This window comes from Melitaea cinxia, chromosome 8 (assembly GCF_905220565.1).
Source record: "Melitaea cinxia chromosome 8, ilMelCinx1.1, whole genome shotgun sequence".
NCBI lineage: Eukaryota > Metazoa > Arthropoda > Insecta > Lepidoptera > Nymphalidae > Melitaea > Melitaea cinxia.
The window spans coordinates 6,901,198-6,928,411 of NC_059401.1; the positions used below are offsets into that span (position 1 = coordinate 6,901,198).

At 31.2% G+C, this 27,214-nt stretch overlaps 1 protein-coding gene across 1 annotated transcript; it reads left to right on the forward strand.

The window, feature by feature from the left end:
• Nucleotides 1–6,307: 6,307 nt before the first annotated feature.
• LOC123655837 (neural cell adhesion molecule 2-like) lies at nt 6,308–26,739 on the forward strand (the record flags this gene model as incomplete). Its single annotated transcript, XM_045591590.1, has 11 exons — nt 6,308–6,359; nt 11,231–11,346; nt 12,375–12,576; nt 13,026–13,157; nt 13,349–13,504; nt 18,646–18,733; nt 21,453–21,555; nt 22,111–22,269; nt 23,857–23,974; nt 25,036–25,128; nt 26,342–26,739. Coding segments are annotated over 11 exons (1,401 nt in total), but the record flags the coding sequence as incomplete, so codon positions are not given.
• Between the last annotated feature and the right edge of the window lie 475 nt (nt 26,740–27,214).

Consider the following 27,214-nt stretch of genomic DNA (forward strand, 5'->3'; position numbering starts at 1 on the left):
GGTCACCAACCCGCCTGCCCAGCGTGGTGACTATGGGCAAAACACATGAGTTCACGCGCTTTTTGGCGCAAACTTGTGGAAGCCTATATCCAGCAGTGGCCTGCGATAGGCTGAAGTGTTCATGTGATGATGTGATAAATATTGGATACCTTTTTTCACTCACAAGCGTGTAAGATCATTCCCTACATAACAGGACGGTTTTTAACGATACGTACTTTCATACGTGTAAAAATGTTAAAGGTTACCTGTGTATAGTAACATCATTCTATTGGTAAGGCCAAAAACAGACCAACTATGTTATTAATATTTATCTGTATGCAATGAAAAGGCCTGGAAGATTAAAACAATATATTTTAAAAAAATATAAAAATCAAAAAATGGTAATTAACTGCTTTTTACAAGTCTTTAATAAACATTGTAGTTCGACTAAAATTAAATTAAAACGAATTAAAACCTCTTTTATCAACTTTGAATATACTATAGTAATTAAGTACAGTATTCATAGCTATTACACTTCGCACTATTGTTGTATTACGTTTAAATTAAATTAATTTTAATTAATATTACCTTTTCATAAGTCATCACTATTGAATTTTGAAGACGTAGAAATCATGTAGTGTTTTATATATAGAGTAGGTACAGTATGTATTTGGTACATAAAACCTCTGTGTAAAATGTATCGAGGTATCGAGAAAAAAATTTATATATGCTATCGCTGTGCATCTAATAATTTAATAATAAAATTGTATCATTTTTTTAAGTTATCAAACTACAACATTTTCCTAACAACAGTTACTTGTGCGCCTAATTATAAGTTTTACTCTTAATTCATTATTCATTCATTAATTCAAAGGTGTACAACAAATAGTTTAAGTTTTAATTAAGTAAGCTTAAGTTTTAATTTCAGCACTTACAAAGGCATTATCTGTAAACAAGTTTCATCGTATAAACTTAATAAAAACTGAGAAAGATACAGATTTAAAAAATTAAACAAGCAGAATAAAACAGATAAAAAAAATCTAGGAATATTTACAGTTAAGCTGAAAAGTATTAAAATACACCAATATTTCATACAAAAGTTAAACACATTAAACCTAAATAAATCCAAATTCCCCACCTAGTATACAAATTTCCTGATAAAAATACATTAAATGAACACGACAAACAATTAAAATGCTAAATAATAAAAGGCTATTCATATTGCTCATCGGGGTTTGTCATAGAGCGATACTGAGTGAGTAACCTGACACTGACAAATATCAGTACAAACGCGACAGCTTTAGGGTCACGTCACGCTTGCGGTAGTCTATATCAACTTCTCTTGTAAAAAACAAAAGAAAAAAAAGTAGCACAGTATTGACTTTTTTTTTTTGTATTATCTCAAAATGAGCAACCGTTTTAAACTATTATTGTTTTCGTAGTTTCATACTAAACTTGGTATAATACTTACTTAAACATTGTAAGAACAACCGCTCTGGTGTAGTGGTGTGAGTAATCGCCTAAAACACCAACGATTTGTGGGTTCGATTTCTGCTTGGGATGGATATTTGTATTTATACAAATATTTGGTGTTTCCATTCTGGATATCTGCCTTTGTTTGTTTCCCCACCGTGCCTCGGAAAGCAAGTTAAGCAGTTGGTTTCGGTTGTTATCATAGACTAAGCTATCATAGACAAAGCCTCCGTTCCCGGCATAATGGTGGGGTAGCCTCGCTCGCAACAAGGCCATCCCTCAGACGTGTGGGGTCGTGTCGTCCGGCCGGCCGAAGTACCCCGACTATCGGCCGGCGACCCCACTAGTCTTCCGCAATCCTCATCCAGCCTACACCGGCAATCTTACGTAGATCGTCGATCCGACGGCTGGAGGACGTCCCACACTGTGTTTGCCAAGACGCGGTCTCCACTCCAGGACCCATCTACTCCAACGGCCATCGGTGCTGCGACACAGATGACCAGCTCACTGCCACTTCAACTTGCTAATTCTGTGGGCTATGTCGGTTACTTTCGTTCTCTCGTAGATAGTCTCATTTTTAATCCTATCTTTGAGAGAAACCCCAGGCATAGCCCATTCCATTGCACGTTGAGCGACTTTAAGCTTGTATACCAGTCCCTTCGTCAGTGTCCACGTCTCGGCTGCGTATGTTAACACAGGCAGGATGCATTGCTCGAAGAATTTTGTCTTCAAGCATTGCGGAATGTTCGAAGTGAAGACTCGACGAAGCCTGCCAAACGCCGCCCAGCCCAACCGAATCCTCCTGTCGGCCTCGTTCTCGGAGTTATTGGAGCCTAGTTGGATAGTATGGCCTAGGTAAATGCAATCCTGAACAACTTCAAGAAGGGTACCATCGACCGATACCGGTCTCGGTATGACCTGGTTGTTAAACATGACTTTCGTTTTGTCCAAGTTCATACAGAGACCGACACGCTGGGAGGACTCGTTTAGGCCGGCCAGCATCTGTCCTAACTCATCCAATGTCTCCGCAAAATGACAATATCGTCGGCGAAACGAAGGCAATAACGACGGATAGGACGAGGCGATGCGTAAACATTACAATTTAAATAACAGGTGTCATCAATTATTGTCAACAAATTATAAAAATGTAGCTAACTTAACAGTAAAATTTTAATCAACAATGGATCGAGGAATATCAACGATGTCTAAATATAACCAAACTCAAATTCAAAAGCAAGTACTCAGCAATGAACTCAAATAATGAAACAAAATACAAATAGTAACTCTATAGACGCTACTTGGAACAAGTTTGCGCTAAAATTAGAAATTTGCTGCCACTATACTCTCGTCAGTGGGATCGCAAGAACCAGAGGAATTAAGCTAATATCAACTTGGAGTTTATTGTTGATGAAATTCTAATAGGTAGTTATCCAGTAAACGTTTACAACTCCACTTCTTAATAGTTTAATAGCTCTCAGAATATTCGCTTTACAGTATTAATATTTAACCATATTATTTGTACTCATTTAAACAAAACTAGGAGACTGAACGGAGACTGAAGATAACTAGGATATTTAGAACGAACTTAGGAAAGCCCATATCCAGCATTGGAAACTGGACAGCGATAGGCTGGAACGAACCGGAGCGCAACAAACTGACACGATTATTTTTTGGAACACACACTAAACTCGCAATGGGCCAAAAATCTATCAGTTTTTACCGGTTCAAATATTTGATTTTAAAATACTAACGGCGGCAAGTCGATTTATTTTACTTTGCAACTCGTTTGACGCTGTCAGAAAAGTAATAGATTCTACTCAGCGCCAACACGTAACAGAGGGTATTGTAGTACGCAGTTCTACATCCATTAAAAACGATCACGTTTTTAGTACAATACGGAAGCAAGGTAATTTTAAATTCAAGAATTTCATAGATATTATCAAAATTTTGCTTTCTACATAAATTATTTATATACATTTAGTTATCGACACATCGACATTCATTTCTATAAAAATAAGAAACATAAAAAATAATTGTGTTTGCTCGCAAACGAAAAAAAACCGACTTCAATTACATCGACGAGTAATACAACGTATATCGACGAAAAAATAGTCAAGTAACTACGCGTTATCAAAGATTACTCAAAAAGTAGTTATCAGATCTCAATAAAATTTATATGTGACCACATGATAATATATATATATATATATATACTTTTATATATATGATATATATATATATATAATTTTCTTTTTTGTTGCAAAGGAGATATCGGAAAATCAGGATCTGATGATGGAATCTCATGGATGAGAAATCAAGGGAAACCCTCGAAAATCGTAGTGATGACAAGTGCGTATGTTAGTTTTTTTCGTCTACTTACGTTGTATTTCTTGGCGATGTAATTGAAGTCGGTTTTTTTTCATTTACGAGCAAACACAATCATGTACTAGAGCTTTGATATTGATCTTCACTAAAAGTTTTATACAAACTCTTATAGCTGTTGAGACGTAGAATAAAAGCGAAGAATTTTGATTTAAAACCTGCATAGTTCCTTTTTTATGACATATGATACCTATTTTTTTAGTAACGCGTAAAAAACTACATTAAAAATTAAAATAAAAGCAAAACAGTTTTTGCAAAACAAGCTTTTATTTAAATGCGCTATAAAGAATAAAATAAACTTTTCCTTTAAAACTCAGACTATCAACATATTACATCATAAACCAATTCATATGACACAAAAGCTTGTCGTGTTTTTAACTATAGTGAATGAATTATATTTATAAAAGGAAATACAAATTAAAATTAACCATAAAATTATGACAAGGACAATTACACAAAACAAACTGGCTACACCTAAAGTTCGTAACTATTATGGTAAACGCATAAATAGATATTTGATATCCACTTTAATTAACCAAATACCCAGAACTGTACTTCTCGATATTACAGAAGATAATCTATATAATAAAAATGAATGTTACTAAACGTATAATTCGAGAATGGCTTGGAATGGATCAATTCGGCTAATTCATTTTTTTGTATGTTCCTTAAGGTCCACGGAAGGTTTTAATACTAAAAAACATTAAAATAAAAATTTCGTGGACAAATTAAATTTTTACTATTAACTATTGCCAGAACGAAGTCTGTCCGGGCAACTAGTTACAAATATAAACTTAAAAAAAAATCTGTGAACAACTGAAAAAAAAATGAGAAATATTTAAAACTCAAATTTAATAAATGGATATATATGTCTATGTATATGTCTATGTATGTATATAGTCATATGTCTATGTTAGTATATATATATATATATATAATGTGTATGTATAATATATATTTTATTACTATCTGTTTTTGAATGTTTGATCAATAAATAAAAGTAAAATATATATGAATATATTATAATATGGAATTATAATATGGAATTATAATATGGAATTATAATATGTAATATTAACTAATTTTCCATAACAATCTATATAGTGCTAGCTATTTCTGAGCAAATAACGCTTACACCCGTATGTTTTTTTGTTGTCGTCTTTGTGACCATACCGTCGATGATAGTATTGTTTAATTAATAAAGGAGAAGCGATTATTAATAAGTAGGGTAGACGCAAAACTTTGTTTGACAAAAATTGTCTACGCTTAGTATAAATGTGTTTTTGTAACTATAGTAGTTGTAAATGTGTGACTTTTGTGAGTGAGACTGTTACTTGCGGACAAGCCTAAGGGGTTTCGCAAGTAAATGTAGTGCGATATATGCTTTTCTTAGTATTGTAAGTAAATTTAAAAAAAAAAAAACAATAATTAAAACAAATATAATTTTAATTTGCAAATGACGATTCAAACGTGTTTTTGGCCTGTTTTAAAAAGTATTTTTTTTGATTATGAGACGACCGTAATGTGTATTAATGTACACATTACTTTCTTGTAAAAATCACTACATAAACTTTAACTCAAAAAGTACGATCTGATAGCCCTAATTATCTTACCAAGACGTAACTATATTAAGCATGTTACCAGTGAACTCTCTTCCCAGTTGTAGCGACCAATAAGACGTTGTTAATAAATCATCTTGACGGGTATTACACCGCACCTTCGAGGGAGCGTAATTACATCACTTACCAACACTTATTTAAATATACCCCACATACAAAAATCTTTAATGAATGACATCTATCATTACATCAACATAAAATTTTGTGAATTAAAATGTACGCTTACGTTTTTAGAAGATACACAAATAAAAATTATCGCCAAATATGTTGCTAAGCACAAAACTACAGAACGGCTGGACCGATTCGCCCAATTTATTTTTTTTCTAATATTTTCTTAGAAAAATAAAATTTGGCAAACATTCGAAATTTTCAGAAAACTTAACGACTATTTCAAGTTCACATGTTTGACAATTCACAAGAAAGGACAACGTCTACCAGTTCAGCTTGTAAAGAATATATTGAAGTTGTCTTTTAAAATGTAATCTAATAAACAAAAGATCTTTTTTTGAAAATTTTAATAAAATAAAAATTCTTTACAATTTTATATAAAAGTATTCCAAAACTGACAAACTGTCGAAACAACATCGAAGGAACTACTGAAAACTTTGTACAATGTATTGTTAAAATCTATAACAGACCTAAAAATAAATCATGGCATTTACCGAATGGACGATACTAGATATAAGAGTAATTTGATATAGAAGAATTAGTAACTAACGAATTATGTTTTAAAAAATGAATTCAGTTTTCGTTTTATTAATATTTTTGCTTGTAATTTTTTTTATTATAAATGTCAGACAGATGTGTTAATGAGTAAAAAAAATTTTAATCCTTCAATTTATGGATTTTGTTAAATCAACTCGTTTATTAAAACTGTCATTATGATTCAGCTTGTTACGTCTCATGGTTAGCCAAAAATCATTTTCTTCATACAGGAGAAAGAGGTAACAATAAACGACAAAATTGTCATATAAATCATATTAAACCAATTTAATTTGTTATAAGTTATTTTTGTACTAAAAATTACTATATATATATATATATATATATATATATATATATATATATATATATATATATATATATATATATATATATATATATATGTAGTTCAACTTAATTTCAATATTATTAATTTTTGGTAAATAGCAACGGGCACATTGTTTTCTAACATATTATGAATGATAAATAATTGTTAATTTTTCATATTATCAATATTTTTCGTTTCATTCGTATATGATATACCTGTTTATGTTACGTTTCTGTATCGTGTAAAAATATTTTTGTCACAACATATTCGCTACTAGAGAGTTACATAGGTCGATCATCTGAAATGGGTCAGAAATACTTCCTTAAAAGAGCTCAGTTGAGAAGAAAAATAAAATTACGTAAGTGGCTTGCATTTACATTTTTATAAAAGTTGACGATAGTTCTATAAGCAATAAACCACATTTATATTGAGTAAACATGTATAAAATAATTTAACATTCGAGAAAAAGGTGATCATCTTCATTCTTTTGTTTTAGTTTTCACTTTTCTGAGTCTTTATCTGTCTTACCTAGTCGAAGATAAACGATTTATAAATACTCTTTGTCAATTATTTTCATATTTCTATAGATTAGGTAATGTCGTCAAAGAAGCTGTGTAATATTTAAATAAAATCATACTGTACAATAGTGTTATTAATTATCCTGTAATACATACATACATATATATATATATACATATATATATATATACATATATATATATATATATATATATGTATAATTGAAATACCTAACCAAGGTATAAGAACTTTAATGTAATTTAGGTTAGCATTACTTATGTAATAATTTATATTTAATCAAATGTACATACATTTGATTTGACATTTGAAATGTAAATACTTTTGATAAGTATAAACAATATACTACTGATGTGCATAAAGTGATGTGCAAAAAGTGATTTGTTATACATATTAAATTCCAAAAATAATAAAAAAATGTAAGAAGAATTTTTATTTACACTCTTGCATAACCGGAGGGGTATCCGTATGTAGGTACAAAGGAAAAGAGTATATCAAATTTCGTGCGTAGAAAATGAACCACAGTCATTTGTTTGCGTTACTCAAACGAGTTAAAACGAATTTCCACGCTCTGCAAGCACCATGTTTAACATTCTTCATGAAACCAATTTAAACGCAGTAAATATGCGTAGAAAAATACAGAAAACGTCAAACAAAGACTTAAGGACTTATGTCACATATTTAATACCTTCCTATTATACCTACTACTCTTTCTATTAAACTTACCTTTCTATTATACCTACTACTCTTTCTAATATAATTTTTTTATGTACTAACAATCCACCTTGGCTTTGCACAAAGATAACACATTATATGTAGGTAAGCCCTGATGTCATTGTCCCAACCGTTTCATTACCCATTAATTTTTGGGCACGCGTAAATTGTAACTTAGAAATTTTTAAAATACTTATTCGTTTTAATATAGATTGTAATAAGTAGTAAATAATGTAATAATTTAATGTCCGTCAAAAATGTCTAGGTATCTGTTATATTTATCTAGACGAATATAAGGACTTGGAGAATATAGCTCCGAAAATTTGGTAGGTAATTACGTTAAATATTTTATTCAGCTTTGTCATCGAATATTAAATTTAATTTGTATGTTGAATTCGTTGAGTTTGCAGAAAGCAAAATACCCGACGATCGAAGCTGCCTTATTTTGTACTAAGTAACATTTAATTACAGCTTCGTTTAAATAAAGATTAACCTCTATATAAAGCAAACGAAAAAAACCGACTTCAATTACATCGATATGTAATACAACGTAAGTAGACGAAAAAAATTAACAAACGCACTAGTCGTCACTACCATTTTCGACGGATTCCCTCGATTTATTTTTGGCATATTTTCTTTCCAATAAAAAAAGAATTATCAAAATCGGTTCATAAACGACGAAGTTATCCCTGAACATACATAAAAAAAATATATATACATGGTCGAATTAAGTAACCTCCTATAACTATAAATTAAATTACTACTATATATACTAAAAATTAAATTAATATTAACTTACTCTCGTAAAAAATATTAAACTAGATAATTTATTTCATATTCATATCAATATTTTTGAATAAAACAAGCTTGTCGAATCAAAAATTCTATTTCCATAAACACAATATACTAATTATTTGTCCATACCACACCGCTTCAAATACGAACGTTAATTATCAACAGCTTTTGTAGTGAATAAAGTACGGCCGGCCCAAAATGTAGCGGTAATTTATAAAGTTAATACACTAGATCACCGATAAAGGCTTTTGAAATCTGAAAATGCAGTTCGGGTTAGGATATAACCGCAATATGCACTTGCTGGCGTACTTTTACGTCGGTATTTCTTTGAGAATTTGCCTTAAATAAAACTGAGTTTATGTACATATAACTATTGCTTCTATTGTGAACTAAATAAGGAATACTATCCAATAGAAACGGTTATTGCGTGTGGCTAGCACAAAAACCAGCAGAAGTGTAATGGTTGTCTTTGGAATAAATTTTCTGGACACTTTATATTTGAGAAATGTCTTTTGTAATGCAATTTATTCTATGCATAATAAATAGATTAATATTAATTAAAGTATTCAGGCACTATAAAAATTTTGATCGTCAATAAATTATTGTTCAAGGATAAAATCTAGCGTGAACGAAAAACATAAAAAACCTATACTTTGTTCAAAACAGCCGACTAGAAAGAATTATTTCTCGTATCAGGATAGTGTAGGTATTTTTTTTAATACTCAAAAACATTTTATTTGACTCTAGCAAATAGACGACTGAATCATTTTTGGTCGCGTATATAACTGTTTCTTACCTAAGGGTGTTTTTTTTTTTTATTTAAAAATTTTGTTCCACGGGCTCAAAATGCCCGTCCCTTTTGTTAATCATGCATGCATTATAATAATACCACAGTCTATTTTTCTTTATTACTACAGATCAACAGTCCTGTGACTGCCTAGTAAAACTAGGACGTGGTCCGACGCTCACGGTTTTTTTTTTCTTACTAAATACTGTTTATGGAGAAGTATACACATAATTCCTTTCTAATTTCTAAACATTATTTTTTTTCTTATCTATGTCTATATTAACACTTATTTGCTAGTTATCATATATCATATATCTTACCTAAAAATTATATTATGTTGTTTTATGGTCTGTGGGCTTTTTTTATAAATAGGATTTCTAAAACATTTTATTATATTGTATTTAATAATATATAATAGAATCTACATAGTTATCTATTCTTCGGTTATACAGTCATATCAGTAGGATTCGACACAATTTTAATTAATTGTATGTCGAAGTTCTCTCTCTACTAAGTCGGTAAGAGATTGAAAGTTTCGTTTGAAAACTATGTAAAAGTCATTCATGACTTCAAAAAGGTATTCTTCATGAACTAAATAATATGACGTTTATACTCGAAAATGTTTAAAACTACATCAAATACGTAAGTTTTTAAAGTACTGCATTGTTGTTTTCAATTAAAAGTGCTGTTTTAAAAGTATAGATTATACCAAATTGTAACTAAGCTTCCTACTAAATCTTCAATACAAAACTTTACTTGCTAATGGATGCCACTCAACAGTAAGATGAAGTTTCGTACTTTGTGACCGTCGCTACCGAGTCTCTTCAACACTTCTCGTGTTCTTAATGTTTTTACACAAACATTTAGCGTATTTTAGTGACAACGACGCTAATTTATCTTCTTATGCCGTTATTTAAATGTCTTATACGACTTTGAAATAAACAGCTTATATAGCTTTGAAAGTAAGAATGATATATAATTCTTTATTATTTTCACACATAAAATTTTCCGACTTATACTTAACAAAATCTATTTTCACGCAACACTTCACGATATAAAATATTAATATAATACACTGCCAGTATAAGACTTGATGTATGAATTTTCGTAGTTCTGACATAACGATCCTTCATCGATTCTCAACCAAAGCAAGCTGAAGTAGACTATGTGAACAAATATGAATGAAGTGAAAAGATCAGAGGAAATTAAAGTGTCTATTTATCGTTGTTATGACAGCGCTATTGAAAACGACTGTGGTGTTCACTGTTCTACATGAACAAACATATTGTTTGATTTTTACGTTTAAATATGAAATTATTTAAGTTTGCGCATTGATAGATGATTTTAATTGCAAAATTACACACAGAGAGACAACCGTAGTACCTCTTCTTTTTGAGTCGTTTATACTACTTTTAAGCATCCACAATATTAATCTTAATATACTTTTTCTTATGTATAATTAAGTACTTTATTTGTACAAAATTAAATTAAAATGTTTGTAATAATAGTAATATTCTGGTACTGGTCTAGAAAGTGTTGACTGAACTAGGACATTGAACTGTGAAAAGATTTATTGTTTTACCCGACTTTAAAAAAGAAAGAGGGTCTCAATTCGACTTTTTGTTATACTGCTACAAATTTACTTGCATTTTCTTTACTTTTAATAAATACATTTTATTTTGACTTTAAGCAAAATTTATAAATTGCCAAACAATAATTCAAAAAGAATAAACTATCGTTAATAAAGGACGCGATATGAAGAATTATATAACTGTTGTACATAAACTTCTTTCTTTTAACTAAAATTGTATATTACTTTCTACTGCCTCTTTAATTTTAAAACATTTTTTCGTTTATATTTACTAAAATCTTGCTTATGTTGTCAGATCTTTCAAAACTATACGTTTGTTTCAGTCTTGACAGAGGAAACAAAGGATGGCGAGCCGTTCCTGCAGGTCATGGCTAGATCATCTGTTTACAATGTCGGCGAGGATAAAGCAATTTACTGCAAAGGACTGAATCTGCCTGAGGTATGCCTATTTAATTAATGGAATAAGATATCAAACGTAGTAATAACGTTAATAAATATTAATTAAAGAACGTTTTATTGCATTATTGTACATACGTAATTATATGCATAAAATATAAATTTTAAAAAAGTAATAAAACTGTCTGGCGATAGTTTTTCGACGATATACACACACATACATACACAACTATATATACTTTTATATTATATTTATATGGTTATAATTCGCAAACCGCAAAAGTACTCGACATAATATTATGTATTTAATGTTAAAAGTTTATAAAATTTACATTATTTTTGCTTGTTTAGTTTTAAATTATTTCCTGACCACTAATCTCTGTCCGCAAAAAGGTTGTTATAATACTTGAGTACGTCTCAAATACACATAACAGTCTTAGACAGACGTATATTACACACCGAGAACTTTTCTCTAACACAAATTGTTGAAAACGAGTTAAACATTTCACACGCCTAATAAATTTTGCTCAACAAACTGCCTTAAGGAGACGTGTTCCCGGTTTTCTCGTGTTTGCCATTTTTTATTTCGAATTGGGCATATTTATTTGAGTTTTTAAAATTATGTTTAGATTTGTTTCTATTTTTATTATTATATGTATTTGTATTTTCTAACTTAAAGTTGTTGAGTTTATTATGTACAATAAAAATTAAATGTTTCCCTGTGAAAAAAATCTTACAAAAATACATATTATAGTAATGTTACATACAAATGAAGAAAATGATTACAACGCGCCACTACACCAGAGCGATGTCAATCAATTGTTGTGTTATAGACTTAAATAAATTAGTTATTGTTTAGGTATATGAAGTTACCGCCGTAATTAGTAATGAAGATCTGCGGAAAAAATCGAAAGTTAACTCAGCAGTTACTCTTTAAAATTAGTTTTGGATGACTTACAGGACCAGTTAACACACATATTTTTATAGAACTCGAAGACTTTAAATAATATAAAAAATCATAAAACTACACCAGTAATATTTATATTAATAAATAAAATAATTTGTCCATAGAAAATCGTATGGTACTCGCCATCGGGCAATATTGTCGAGGGACGTTCCGTCAAGAACACCAGGGTATATGTACAGCCTAAAAACGAATCACTAGTTAGTAGTCTAGTTCCACTCATCATTCACAGCGCTAAGATTGAGGATAGCGGAAACTGGACTTGTAAAGCAGGGCCACTTAGTGAAAAACTGGAAATCCTTGTAGGAGGTGAGTACCACCGACAGGCATAGATTAACTAACATTGCCCATAATGTTGCTAGTTGTCTTTGCGGTAAAATTATATTACAATTTTAACATCATCAAATATGGATTTGAATAAGAGTTATTTGATTGAACCACAAAACTATAATGTCAATCTTTAAATAAATTATCATTAAAAAAAATCTTGAACTAAGTGGTTAAATTTATAAGAATAAAAGTAGTTAACATAAATTTTACGATGTTCTTCAACTCAAAGTTTCAGTACTTCTCGTAGCTTCCGCTAGGAGTTTTTAACTTTATTAAATACTTAGGAAGTTAATTTTGATTTAATTTAACCACCGTTATTTGACGTCTGTATGACTAAAACATGTCGTATAGGTTTACACATACCTAAATTACTGTTTACAAAAGTATTTTTATCAAGTATTTTAAATTTACATTTTACTTTCTTTCAGAAAAAGTTAATTTGAGCGTCAAGGAAGACAATCTAATAGGAGAAGAGTCGAAATCTGCCAAACTCGACTGCGTAGCTAAAGGTTATCCAAAACCAGTAGTTCATTGGTACAAGGATTTAGTACCTATCGTTGGTTTGTCATATTTTATATTAGTATCAAACATACCTTATATAACATTACCTTTTCATTTCTACCAGATTATTATGCAAATTTCTTGTCCAACTGATACACAAACTCTTAAAAATGTGCTGGCCTTAAAAACAGTTTTTTTTTTCTTACATTGAACGTTACATTTTCTAACTTGCACAGTGATTATATTTTAGATGATCATAAGAAATATATCATAAGAAAAAGGGAAGACAATCATCAGTTGGAAATCAGGAACCTGACGCATCAGGACACTGGCGAGTACACGTGTAAAGTGACACAAAAAGCGTTGTCTTACTACACATACAAGCGAGTATATCTTACTGTGCAACGTGAGTTAAATCCTTGTATTTACTATAAGTGCGAATGTTTGTGAGGATGGATAGATGGATGTGATGATGAGATTAGGTGGATGCATACTTCTCTTCCACGCTAGTACCGCTGTAGCATTTGCAATGAAACTTAGTATGTAGATAGTTGAATACCTCTAGGTATAACACTGATATATAGAAGTACACGTTATTTACATTTGACCCTGATTTTCTTTTAAAAAAATACGCTTACTTAGCCGTATCTTTATTTATCGATATTAAAAATTACATTCTAACAAAGTTAAGAAGTCATAAAAAACTTATTTGAGATTTGAGTAAAATTTCAAAAGGAAAAATTAATTAGGAACCATAAAGTCAAATGCGAAAACTTTTATGAAGATCTGCCAAGAGAGGTTCTACTATTCCACGATCCGACATCAGTGAGCATCTGTATTCCTCTTTTATTACAGGTCGTTATTTTATATGTGTACACTGCAACGAATACTGCTGAAAATTAAAGTTTAAATCTTATTAATTAAGTATCTAATAAAACGTTATCAAATGTGGCTTTAAATTAGAAGTAATTTGAAACAAAAACTCACGTCGAAGTTTTAATGAATATAATAAGATATAAAATTATATGTACTGTGTACGGTACTAAAGAATATAGCGTAGGTGTCGTAAGAGGCGACTAAGGGATAACACAGTTCCGCTACCACGGAACTTAAAAAGCCGACCGGTGGCGGGATAACCATCCAACTGCTGGCTTTGAAATACACAGGCCGAAGACGGGCAGCAGCGTCTTCGGTGCGACAAAGCCAGCTCTGCGGTCACCAACCCGCCTGGCCAGCGTGGTGACTATGGACAAAACACATGACTTGAACTTGTGGAGACCTATGTCCAGCAGTGGACTGTATAGGCTGTAATGATGATAAAATTCTATAAAATTAGTTACAAAAGAAAATATTTGGTATTAAGCATAGATATAGTAAAAAAAAGTAGATAATGCGCGGCCTTTATTGTTAGTGAAGCCAACAAAACTCGGCTCCTTCAAGTAAATACACGCGCTCACGCACACATATGCATCAAACTACGCTCATTTTCGTTAGTATGTCACGAGGCTTCATACAGTAACTTTGCTTATAAAATGCCGTCTTGTGTGATTAAATGGTGCAAAAACAATACCAAAGTAAACAAAAAATCTGAAGGAATATCGTTTCACACGTAAGTACATATAAAACTTTAAATTTATTGTTATTCCAAAATAATATTGAGGTTATTCGGAACTTATAATTTCAATGTCAAGAAATGAGTTACCACGGGAGTGTTGCCAGTAGTTCTTTTTTTCAATACCCCAAAATGTGGGTAAGTAAATTGTACGCAATCAGAAAAATAATTGAGTAAAAAGTAGACATAGTTATTGTTTTTTTTTTTCGTGTTATTTTATGTTACATAAATTGAAAATAAAAAAATCAAAATATATTTATGAATTATTAACTCGTTTGTTTTATGTTTTAACTTTTTACAATTTTTGAGTAAACTAGGTACCCATAATTTACTATCAAATTTCATGGTTTTAGGTTTCCAACGAATATTTTAATAAAAGGTGAATGGGTAGCGGCTGTAAGACTGAGAAAATGACCACGATTATGCTGGCCATGCGCATAAAGTCAATTTAATACGATTAGTGATTGAAAAATATTTGAACATAAGACTACATCATATTAGTAAAATGCAAACAATGACGATGACTCTGAGTTCTAAGCGACAAAAATTAAAAAACTTATACAACATAAAGGATTCTAGGTTTAAGAAAAATAGTAAAAAAAAAACCGACTGCAAACTGAAAAGAGATAAACAGAGGGGATAGGAAGTGTCCATTCATACGATTATCTTACGAATATATTTTTTTTATTATTCTACCGATTTTTTTGTTTTATTTTTAGTAAATTTATTTAAAACTATAAACAGGTTTTTATTTTCACATACCCATTTTACCTATATTAAATTAATTGTTTAATAAAAATTTTAGGGACTTTTTTTAAAAGGTGTCAACACTTCACTCACTCACACATCTTTAAAAAAGTGGCTTCAGTTTTCTGTTCTAGGTGCGTTATCTACCTTTTTTTACTTGATCTATGGTATTAAGGAATATTCAACTGAAACCTGACTATATGAGTATGACAGCAATTAAAAAAATAATGTTTTTATAGTCGTCACAAAATAATAAGTCCATTTTTAACTGACTTCAAAAAAAGCAGGAGGTTACTCAAGTCGACCGTATATTTTTTTTGTATGTATGTTCGGGGATAACTCCGTCGTTTATGAACCGATTTTGATAATTATCGTTTCGTTGGAAAGGAGATATCCCTAGTTTGGTACCATGATAAGGAAACCAGGATCTGATGATAGGATCCCAGAGAAATCGAGGGAAACTCTCGAAAAGCCGCATAACTTTTTACTGGGTGTACCGATTTTGATAACTTTTAATTTAATCGAAAGCCGATGTTTATCATGTGGTTACATTTAAATTTCATCGATATCTGATTACAACTTTTGGAGTAATCTTTGATAATGCGTATTTACTCGACAATTTTTTGTCTACCTACGTTGTATTACTTGTCGATATAATTGAAGGCGGTTTTTCTTCGTTTGCCTGCAAACACAATTATGACATTTGTCATCGGGACGTAAATAGTGAAGTAACCATACGACTCGGTATTCGATACTCAATCAATTCAACTAAATATCGAATGTCGATAAATCAATTCAAGTTTGTATGAGTATTTGATCGATTTGATTATGAAATGTAAAGTGCATTTAATTAAAACTTTTATCAGACATTTAACTTAAACTTTAATATTGTAGGTAATTTGAAATAATAATATGGTACAAAAGGTTGTCTTTATTTTATATTTTTATATTGGTTTCTTATGTTTACACGAATTTTAATTATTACAATGAAACCTTTTTTTATCGCAGTTTTATTTACGGTTTTGAGTGCCAAACTCTTTTTTTTCAGTAAAGGTCACTACACAATATTTAATTACGATTAAAATCGAATGAAGCTGGTGAAATTCAGTAATTAACTAGTTACAGCACTAGTATTTAAAAAAGACTTAGAACGTCATTGTTTTTAAGGCGTTTCGTAATAATTCGAAATTGCATGTTACTACGAGTATAAAGTAAGCGTAAAAAGAATATTCATAATATATTGTATCATATTATTTATCGCGCCAAAAAATTTACGTATTTTTTAAAAACACTTTATTTTATTAATAATTCTCTTATTTTTTCTTCTTCTTTAGATTTAGTGGCTTTAAGTAGTGCCAAATCTTATTGTTTCTTATAGTTTCGTACCAAGTTATGTTCTAGGCCATTTTTCAAATATCAAAACGGGCCTCTTATTTTGTGACGACTTATAGTTATTTTACCTACATAATTAAAGGTTAAAAGAAATATACTTTCGCTAAGAAGTGCTACAATAATGTTTATAATGATGGCAAAACAATACAAATATATAATAATTATTCTATAATGCATTGACAATAAAATTTATCTCTTAGTATAATTTATTAACAAATGTTGATTTTCGTAGAGCCGTAGTCACACGTAATAGATATAAATAAGATATAGATTATAGATGTATACTAGCTGACCCCGCAAACGTTTATTTGCCATACATGTTATTAACCCCTTTAAACCCCCTCCCTCCTTTTATAACTTGGGCTATAAAAATAGATGTTGGCCGATTCTCAGACCTAAATCAAGAGTGAATAGGCATCTTCTAGGCAAGCGCGCACTATCTTAGGCTGCATCTTAACATTTTACCATCAGGAGAGATCGCGGTCAAGCGCTAGTCTATATATTAAAAAAAAAAAAACCTACCCGATATGCTCACAAAATTTGATAAAAATCGGTCCAGCCGTTTTGGAGGGGTATTTCAAATAACATTATGACACGAGAATTTAATATATATATATATATATATTAAAAAAATTGATGTAGCTCGCGGTTTTTCTTCTATGAGCGCATTTAAAGTAATTATGTTACAAGCGGCTAATTAATTTGTTCCAAACTAGGAAATCTGTGCTATGAGTACCAGATAACTACTGATAAGTGTAATAAATATATATTAAACAGATATAAAATAAGGGGTCAGCTATAGTATATATATATATATGCTAATTATTAAGCCCTTTCATTTGATACCCCACAAGGCATCATATTAATAAATACTATTTTAGGTCATGATACTTCATTTGTCTAAATATGACAAGTAGTTTGTAAAAAATTAGAGAACAGATGAAAATGGATACATACATAGACTGCTAAAATTATAACCCTCCTTTTGCCTTTGTCGTAGTCGGGTGGAGTAAAAAAAAAATATGTAAGCAATTAAATGCAACATATTATCAGAAGATAAATGTTTATTGTTATATATTTATAAAAAAAGAGATAAATATAGAAATATTTATCCTCATAATATACTTTATCTACTTAAAAAATAGAATTAGTATAATTTCAAAATGAATTATTTGCTAGTGTTCATGTTACTACGAGTTTTTTTTTACCATTATTTGCCTAATATTGCCTCACATCGACATTATCCTCATGAGGAATGTTAATTAAGCGATCATTGTTCTTATTTTAGACTAGGTCAAGCCTAATTAGTAATGAGCCTTGACCGATGGACAGACGGACATGACGGTATCGTACTGTGACTACACGATTCTTCAAATTAGTAAATTCTCAAAAGTAAAGCAATACTTTTATAAGTAGTTTATAGATACTTGCAACAGTTTTCTCCAGCTCAATATATGGAGTCTTCCCCGACTGGAGAAGTACCTCGACCTTACAGAAGATCACAACTAAATAATACTACTTTCAAGTAGTTTTGTGTTTCAGTTAGTGAGTAAGGTGAGCAGAGCTCCTGGGGGGAATCGGGGCTATCCCTAGGGTCAGCAACGCACTTCCGATGCTTCTGGTGTTACAGATGTCTATAAGCTACGGTAATCGCTTACCATCAAGTGAGCCGTACGATTTTTTGCAAAAAAAATTAAAAAATTTTTGTGCTATTTATTTTTAGAGGCTACAAAATTTTTATGTCAAATGGAATATATATAAATAGTTTAATAAAGATCTTATCATTTGAATTTTAGATAAGCCCGTCTTGGTCAACCATGAAACAAACGAGGTCTACTACACAAAGTTTAGCAGTGAAGAGGTCTACGCTATTGTAAACAAAACGTAAGTGCCCACCTTTATTAGTATTATAATGTCGGGGTCTAATTTTGGTTGAAAATTAAATTCTCATATTTTGCTTAAGATACAAATAAATAATTATTTAAAAAAAAAATCTTTTTTAATGTTGTAAGTCCCCATGACAAAAAAAAAAACGATTTTACTAAAGGAAAAATTTCACGTGATATCACTATTTAAAACATTTATTTAAAAAAATACATTGCTATTCTATAATATCAGCCGTGTGTTACCTAAGCGCAGATAAGATCGCTATCAGGTGTACATGATAACAACCGGGACCGACGGCTTAACGTGCTCTCCGAGGCATGGTGGGGATACCCACAAGGACTGCACAAACACCCAGACCACGGCAAACACCTGTATGGCCAATACAAATGTTTGTCATGTGCGGGGATCGAACCCGCAACCGCCAGCGCAACAGATACAATCCATGGCTGTAACCGTTGCGTCAACGTGGCGTCTATATAAACAAAAAATTATATAAGCTGTTGCCTTTTAGAAGGCCTGGCTGAGGTTCCTAAATACTATTACCATGACCATATATTATTCTTGCATGCGATGAGCGGTTGTGATACTACTTCTGCATTGTTTAATCAGGAGAAACTGAAATTTTTTAAAGCCCTGCAGAAGAACAAAGACTCTTTAGAGTACAAATTGACTGTATTATAATATCAACTTCCGTGTGTGTATTATAATCGTAATTATATTTAACACATTATTTGTTATTATTAATTTAAAAAAAAATGCGTTATCTCAAATTGTACACAAACTAAGTTTTATCTTGTGAAAAAAATTAATATAGAAAATTAGATTTTAATCGAATTTATTGAAAATTTAAAAATTTCATCGGAAATAAATAAATAAACATCCACGGGTCGTCGACCGAAAACATTTTATGAGTTGTCATTTCACGTATTAAAATATTAGTTTTCAATAAAAAAATTATAATTAATGGAAGCTACAAGAAAAATAAGCTAGAAAAATAAGCAAACCCTCCAGAGTTACTCTTAAAAAAACTGCCAATTATTATACAAATTAATACAGCGTCACTTTATCATTAATATAACTATGAACCAAATAATACGCTAAAGCAATTAAATTATTTTTACTGTAAACATTAAATTAATTTTTTGGAAATTGCGAAATCATTTTTGTAATATTTGTTCTTCTTCCTCGTTCCCCCAATGATTAAGATCACGACCATGAATGATATCTTTCCATTGAAGGCGATCGTAAGCAGCATGGTTTTCACAGTGCAAGCTGCCTCCCACTGCATTCTTAATGACATCAGACTACCTCCGACACTACCTCCACACCTACGAGTTACAATTTTGTCATTTTTATCGTGTTTATACTACGTATTACTACTTATTGTCGGTGATACTGTAATACCATTAAATTACCACTTGCTAAAACCGTATAACTACAAAAAGAAATTAGACTTCGTGCCTATAGGCTTTTTAAAGCAGTTAGCATCGTCCTATGAGGTCAGCAGAGTGCTTCGTCAAATAAAAATGCTGTAAACGAAAGAAGTCAAAATCCCGGGAGCAACGATACCAAAAAAGTATTCCAAAAGTATTCCCAAAACCTTTAACTGCGAATGTCTTGTTTACGAGACTAAAATTACGGATAGATTTTGACGGGTTTGGCAGTGTCCATACCGGAATAATGTCGAAATATCGAGTTCCACAAAACGAAAATAAAAAACATGGTAAATATCGCGTTTTTGAATAGTTTTAGTAAAAATATTATGGTCCATTTAAGCTCCAAACAATACGTAAAATTGGTAATAAAATCAAAGCCGCAATTGTATTATTTTTAAGTCTAACTAATGCGTCATTAGCTAAAAGTAAGAAAGCTTTTATTTAATATTTTAGAGGAAAATAGAGAAAAAAAATCTGGTTTCAACAAGCAGATAAGCTCTGCGGTCACCATCCCGCCTACCCAGCGTGGTTACTATGGGCAAAACAGATGAGTTCACACCGTTTTTGGTGTGAACTTGGGGAGGCCTATGTTCGCTGCGATAGGCTGAAGTGAAGCAGATAAAAATTAAAGAGGTGCAGGAAACTTTTCAAGTTTCTTAATTTTGTGTCTACATTTGTTATAAAACATCTGATTAATGTAATATGCTCATGGTTCAAATTATTATTGTTAGCTACATTGTGTATCAGAATTTCAACTGTAAAAAATATTCTTTTAAATTATTACATGTATTATTATATTTTTGCCACTGTTGGTTACACGGGATCGCAGTGACACCAACGTTATGTTCGTATAAGATTACCATAACTATAATTTACAAACATCTGCAAGGTCCATACACATATTTAGTTGTATTCGAGAATCGAATACGCGAAAGTTAGCGCATCAGTAGTAGTAAATTATAATTCTGCGCTAACGCGTTGTGGAAAATTGTTAAAACTATTATTATTTTATTTGGTTAGGCTGTCAATGTAACGCTTTCAGTTATAAAGGCTTATCGCGATTAATGCTTTGAGATTTCGGATATTTCGATGAATGACGAGATGACATTAAAGACGCCATTGTCACGGAACGGCAATTCTTTTCATCTTTGTTAAAATATCGGAAATCTCAAAGTGGTAATCGAAGTAAGTCCCATATAAATAAAAGTATAAATTGTGATCGCAAAAATTAAAGCTAATATAGTATAACTAATTTAACTATCCTCTTTCAACTATAATAGAAAGAACATCACGTGCAGTGCCATTGCGAGTCCTCCTCCGACTTTCCGTTGGAACAGGCGCATCAATGGTTTCGATACAGAAATTATTGACGATGAAGATACGGTAACTATATACATCACTTATTTATTTATTTATTTTATTTATTACTTCTTGCATACATATAATCAAACACTTTTACGTAGTAAAAAAAAGGAAAAAAACCACACTCAATTATTAAACTATAAATGTGAGAAGTGTATGAGTATAAAAACCATGTAAGATAAGGAAATAATATTTCAAAATTAAATAATACGAACAAAACAACGTTCAAAACCTTAGATCGATAGATAAATAGAAATTATAACATATTTAGAAAGAAAACAATTTGATATGATATGGATTATTTTTCGATTACCTTGATAATTTTTTTAAATAATTCAACACTAGTCTGAGTATCAATCCGCATAAAAAAATTGATTTATGTCACTCTCCAATAACAATATCATGAATAAATTTTAAGGCCGACAATGATATAGTATAATAATAAACGCTCTCAACTTCTGGATTCTTCTGTCCGTTTAGAATGTCGTTAGACAGAATCGCTACCCCGCTTTACACAAACGACCGATAAATTTTTAACAAATATTAATCACGTTTTCATAATGCGTCTTCTTCCAGGTTTTAAAATCAGCCGATGGTACTATGTCAGTGTTGCAATTGAGAGTGTACAACGAGAGCTACCTGGGAGAGTACGTGTGCTCAGTGTCTAACAACATGGGACACGTATCTATCGTCTTCGACGTTCAATTAGGCAATAAGCCAAACCCGCCAGATTCTGTAAGTCTTTTGTAATGAATAATAGAAAAAAGGGAATCAGTTTATCTGTTGTTAGATAACTCTTGCTTTCAATGAATATGTAGAGCGTTTTAACGCAACTACTAACTTATTTTTGCTAAAATTGATTTATGTACGTAAATAATACTTTGAATTGTTACCGACTAGGTAAAGCAGGAAAGGAAATAGGATAGTCTTACTTATTGAATCTCAACTTACAAATTCAAAATAAGAAGCATTAGAAAGTTAACCTCTGTATGTACGATGATACTTTATATCACTTCATTTTTATCGCCTTAACCTTAATTTTTGATGTAATGAGTATACGCAAAAAAAACATACTTCAAAAGTTAATTTAGAGAAAAGTTATTAACGATTTTACATAAATAAGAAATACAGACATAATAAATGTATAATGAACACGGCAATGGAATGGTTGGTCATGGAAGCGCTGATTTTATACAGCAGTCCCTTCTTCTAAAGATGTCTTGTAGGAGACGCACCCTTCAGCCATCGGCCGCTATTGTCAATTATAATTGTATACAATTAAAAAGTACCTAACCACTTTTAAATTTAATACCAAATATATATACAAAATAAAAGAATCAATAAAAATAAACTAACATTGACATTTGACAAATACCCTAGAACATAACTTGGTACGAAAGTGTAAGAAACAATAAAATAATTATTAATAACATAAAGTGTTTTTAAAACATAGGTGCATTTTTGGCGATAATATAGGACTATTCTTTTTACGCTTACTTTATAGTAACATACAATTTCTCATTATTACGCAACGTCTCAAAAACAGTCACGTTCTGTCTTTTTATTTCAAACACTAGTGCTGTACATATTCGATAACAGCTTTATTCGATTTTAATCGTAATTGAATATTATGTGGGGTGATCTTTACTAAAAAAAACGACCAACGCCGTACGAGCTCAAAGCCGTAAATGAAATTTTTATTTGCCTAATAAACCGCGATAAAAAACGAAAAAAAAAAAATGTTTAATTATAATAATTAAAATTCGTGTTAATGTTAGAAAACAACATAAAAATATAAAATAAAGACAAATCGACCTTTTGTACCATTGTATTATTTTAAATTACCTACAATATTAAAGTTTAAGTTAAATTTCTGATAAAAATTTTAATCAAATGCACTTTACATTACATAATCAAATCGATCAAATACTCATACAAACTTGAATCGATTTCTCGTGAGTATCGAATACCGACTCGTATGGTTACTTCGCTATTTTCGTCCCAATCACATATGTCCAAACGGGCCTATTATTTAGTGACGACTATAGTTATGTATGAATCGATACTTTCGTTATATATAAAAAAAAAAAAACGTAAATAGTGTGTTTTAGACCACACGACTGAAGTAAAACTTTCTATCTTCACTAACTTATATCTCCCTCTCAACTTCCGTTCACCTTCCCCGATCACAGTCTTCGTAACGTTCTCATCACGCATTCACCAGCTTACTGCCCAAGTCAAGAGTGCGTAAAGATGTTTTACTTTAATATAATATAAAAAAATTACATACAACAATTTTTAGGTATTTTTTAATATTTCTAGGTAACATTTTTGAATGCTTCAACCACCGAATTGACATTCAACGTCACTTGCTCGACCTGCAACTTGGCGATTGAAGAAGAAGATAAGTCTCCCGATCCGAAAAATCTTACGGTTATCGGTAAGGAGCTTAATCAAATTAAAGTATCAAAATTCCTCCTAATACCAAATTTAAATCATTTTTACTTTGAAAGCTGTCAAACTTTTAAATTACCTTCAAGTCATCTTAAACTTCCCTAAAGTTCATTTTTTTGTATTAAAAATAAGATTAAGACATTTATTCGAAAAATAAATAATTCATTCATTCTTTCTAATAACTGATATACTATTTAATTCCTCTATTACGTAAAACTATATGCACGTGGTTTTTACCTACATGAGTTGTGCACTTAGATTAAGCATAATACTGTATCATTTTTTGTACATAATAAACATTTGTATTGGTCATAAATATTTGAAGTTAAATAGGTCAATAGTTAATAAGGGTTTGAAGATATCCCAATATTTGTGCAGTCCTTATGGGTCTTTCCACCGTGTCTCGAAGAGCACGTTAAGCCGTCGGTCCCGGTTGTTATTATGTACACCTGATAGCGATCGTTACTCATAGTAGGGAATATATCCGCCAAAGTGCATTGAAGTAGCGTGGTGGATTAAGCTCTGATCCTTCTCCTACGTGGGAAAAAAGGCCTATGCCTAGCAGTGTGATATTACAGACTGAATCGTTGTGTTATATTTAGCAATGAATGTTTCAGTGTAACTACTGATCGTAAACGAATAAACAAACAAATAAATAAATAGACCAAGGGTACTTAATGTAAAAGGTAAGCATTTTTAGATATAAGTCAAAAGCTACTAGTCAAATCTCGATTCAATTTAAATGGGACAACATGACACGCACGACCTTTCGGTTTAAAAAAATCCTCGAAATCGGTCCACCTAGTCAAATGTTCTGAGATAACATACAAAAAAGGATACAATGGAATTGAAAACTTCCTCCAGGTCTTGTCAGCATAGGTTTACAAGTTGCAATAAATTTATGATAAATATTTAAATAATTAAACATATACATAAATGGATATATATTTATAAATAACTTGTGTATCGAAATTTTCCCCTTTATAGTATTAGTAGATATAGATATAGATACTACATTAACAACGTATTTATCTTTTCCACTTTCAGGCTATACATTCCTAGTCGTTCCATACCAAGAGAATTATCCAGCTGATTGGGATGCAGCTACGGAATTCAAAGTTGATATCGAATCACCTTCAGGTAATTAAAACCAAGTTTTGTAAAACGTATTTGCTTTATTTACATATTGTACCAATTGTTTGCTTTTTACGACTATCTGTTATTACGGAGAAACTGTTGGAATATTATTAAAAGTTAAAAATAAAAGTTTACAAATAATTTATTATATGTAAACTTTTTTATCATATTCATCATCATCGTCATCATCATCATAATCATCATCATCGTCACTTCAGCCTATCGCAATCCACTGCTGGACATAGGTCTCCACAAATTCGTACCAAAAATCGCGTGAACTCATGTGTATTGCCTATAGTCATCACGCTGGGCAGGTGGGTTGGTGACGTTTTATTATATTACAAATAATTAAATACTATTTTAATCTATATTTCGAGAACTTTGTAGCATAGAAATATCACGCCATAACTGATAAAGATTTTCATTGTAAATGACACAAGATTTACGTCGATAACACGATGCGATATCGGCTATTTTTTCACTCAAATGTATCATGCTTAGTGCACAAGATATCTTTTATAACAATATAAACAATTACAAGTGCTGGCTCTATTATCGTATGATAATAATTATCGTAATATGATAATTTCATGCCTACTTACGATGTAAGATATACCCTAGTATCGTACATCGATCTCTAGATCGACACAAATTTGACGGGTACGATAATTTTGATCCAAATACGATAATTATACGGCACTGGTACGTTAACTGCCTCGTTTCATGTTGTGAACACTGATAATGACTGTACCGATACCAATGAAACCCAAGAAACAGAGAGGGCGCTGTGTGGCGGAAGCTTGTCCACAGACCCAAATGATGATGCTTGAGAGATGCTATTTAAACAATAATCTATATAAATAAAAATGTATCGCTAAATATGCTGCTAAGAACAAAACTTGAGAACGGCTGGCCTTCGGGTATTTTTTTTCCTCAAATTTTCTAATACGTTGTAAAAGGTTCTTACGGATTAGAAAATTAATAAAATGAAACAAAAAATCGTAAAATTTCAAAAAGCGTAACATTCATTTCAACTTTACATGTAGGACAGTTCGTAAGACCGAACATAGTCGTCGGGTTTCTACCTAAAATTGACGAAATTATTTGTGTGTTTTGTTATTTGTAACTGATATAGCTAGAATCCATACAACAAAAAATGGATTGAACGTCATCAGGTCAGCTAGAAAAACTAACCAACAAGAAAATTATATTTCAGATACGGTGTTCACGGTGGGTCCACTGGCGAACAAGACACGATACCACGTGCGTGTCAGTTCGCGCAACGCGGCTGGCAATTCCGAGTGGGTGGACGTATCTCCCGATCCCAGCACTGGGCTCGCCACACGCCTCGCCACCTCATTACTACTGTTATTCGCCTCCGTGCTCGCCGCTTTTTAATGTCTCACTTGCACTAATCGAATTGCGTACATCATTCCATTGATGCCGCTCGATAGAATATCTGGTAGGCAATATTGTTGATGTTGTTTTAGTGACAGTGTTGAATGTAATAGTCAAGATAATACTACCAATTTTGCTAATACAATTTCCTTCATAAGAGAATAGAAATTTATTGTAACACTGTCGATACATTAGTGTAATCAATACTTAATTAATTACAAACAAAAAATTTGTATAACGCAATAAGTATATAACCTCCGATGGTTTTTTTTCATCGAGAATGTTATATTTGCGAGATTAGTATGATAGTACATTACCGTATTAATATCGTCATTGTCACAAATAACAACGATACTATCGAAAATACTATCGATATTATTTGATTTTTTAAGATTAAATAGTACCGATAATTCGGCATCTAAGACTTATTGCTGCCAATATAAATTGAGATGTTATAACCACGCTGTAAATAGTTGTGCTCCATGAGAATATCATTAGAATTTCTGTGCCACGGAGCTTAAAAATTGTTCGCTGTAATTGTGATTTGAGAATAATATGTATATTATGATTTATATAGTTGTAAAATAAAAATTGTCGTCCGTGCCTGACACAAAGTGGACATTATTTTTTTTAGCTTTTATCTATACATTCCATATGAAAATAAATAGAAATTGTTACTAGTAAGAAAATA